Source organism: Acanthamoeba castellanii (genome assembly GCF_000313135.1).
Source record: "Acanthamoeba castellanii str. Neff unplaced genomic scaffold scf7180000084470, whole genome shotgun sequence".
Classification (NCBI taxonomy): domain Eukaryota; phylum Discosea; order Longamoebia; family Acanthamoebidae; genus Acanthamoeba; species Acanthamoeba castellanii.
In genome coordinates, this window is record NW_004457628.1 from 8405 (window position 1) to 9061 (window position 657).

At 61.2% G+C, this 657-nt stretch overlaps 1 protein-coding gene across 1 annotated transcript in view; it reads left to right on the top strand.

Moving 5' to 3' along the window:
- The window catches only part of ACA1_323830 (uncharacterized protein), a gene marked incomplete at both ends in the record, with an annotated part of 1178 nt that extends 567 nt beyond the window's left edge, over positions 1 to 611 (top strand). Inside the window, 3 exons of the mRNA XM_004349973.1 lie at positions 69 to 209; positions 290 to 435; positions 520 to 611. Coding sequence (XP_004350023.1) covers positions 69 to 209; positions 290 to 435; positions 520 to 611 — 379 coding nt within the window. The remainder of the gene's footprint in view (positions 1 to 68; positions 210 to 289; positions 436 to 519) is intronic.
- Between the last annotated feature and the right edge of the window lie 46 nt (positions 612 to 657).

The following is a 657-nucleotide window of genomic DNA, read 5'->3' on the forward strand; positions in this document are numbered from 1 at the left end:
CCATGTGCCCCTTGGGAATCGAGAAGGAGTGGCTCAGTCTTCCCCCCGCGTGTGTAGGAAGTGATCAGTGACATACTGTACGAGGCGGGGCATGTGATCGACACGAATCGCATCTACGCCATCGGCCTCTCCAACGGCGGGATGTTCCTCACCACGCTCCTGCTCGACCCCCGCTTCCGATTCTCCGCAAGCTGCGTCTACATGGGCGGGTGCGCATCGCGGCCACACCTCGCCGCACCTTCTCCAAGTCGGTGGCTCACTTCGGGTCCCGTCGTCATGATGCGTGCAGATACGTGAAGGGGCACAACCCGTCGGCCAATAGGGACCATACCCTTACGCCTGTGCTCCTCATCACCGGGTCCGAGGACAAAATGCTGCCGTACTCGCGCGACGCCGAGCTGGTGTTCCGTGTTGCCGGCCACCCCGTCGAGTTCGGTACCGGTTTTGCGTCCACACCTCGTCTCCTTTGAGTGCGCTCACTCGTGTGCGTGTGCGTGTGCTTGTGCGTGTCGACAATAGACGAAGTGGCGGGGATGGAGCACGAGTACCGCACGGAGCATGAAGAGCGCATATGGGAGTTCTTCGCCAAGCACAGCCTGAAGCAGGAATAGTTCCCGAACACCCGGGCAACGAAAGACGCGCTCACCTTCTCCGTCG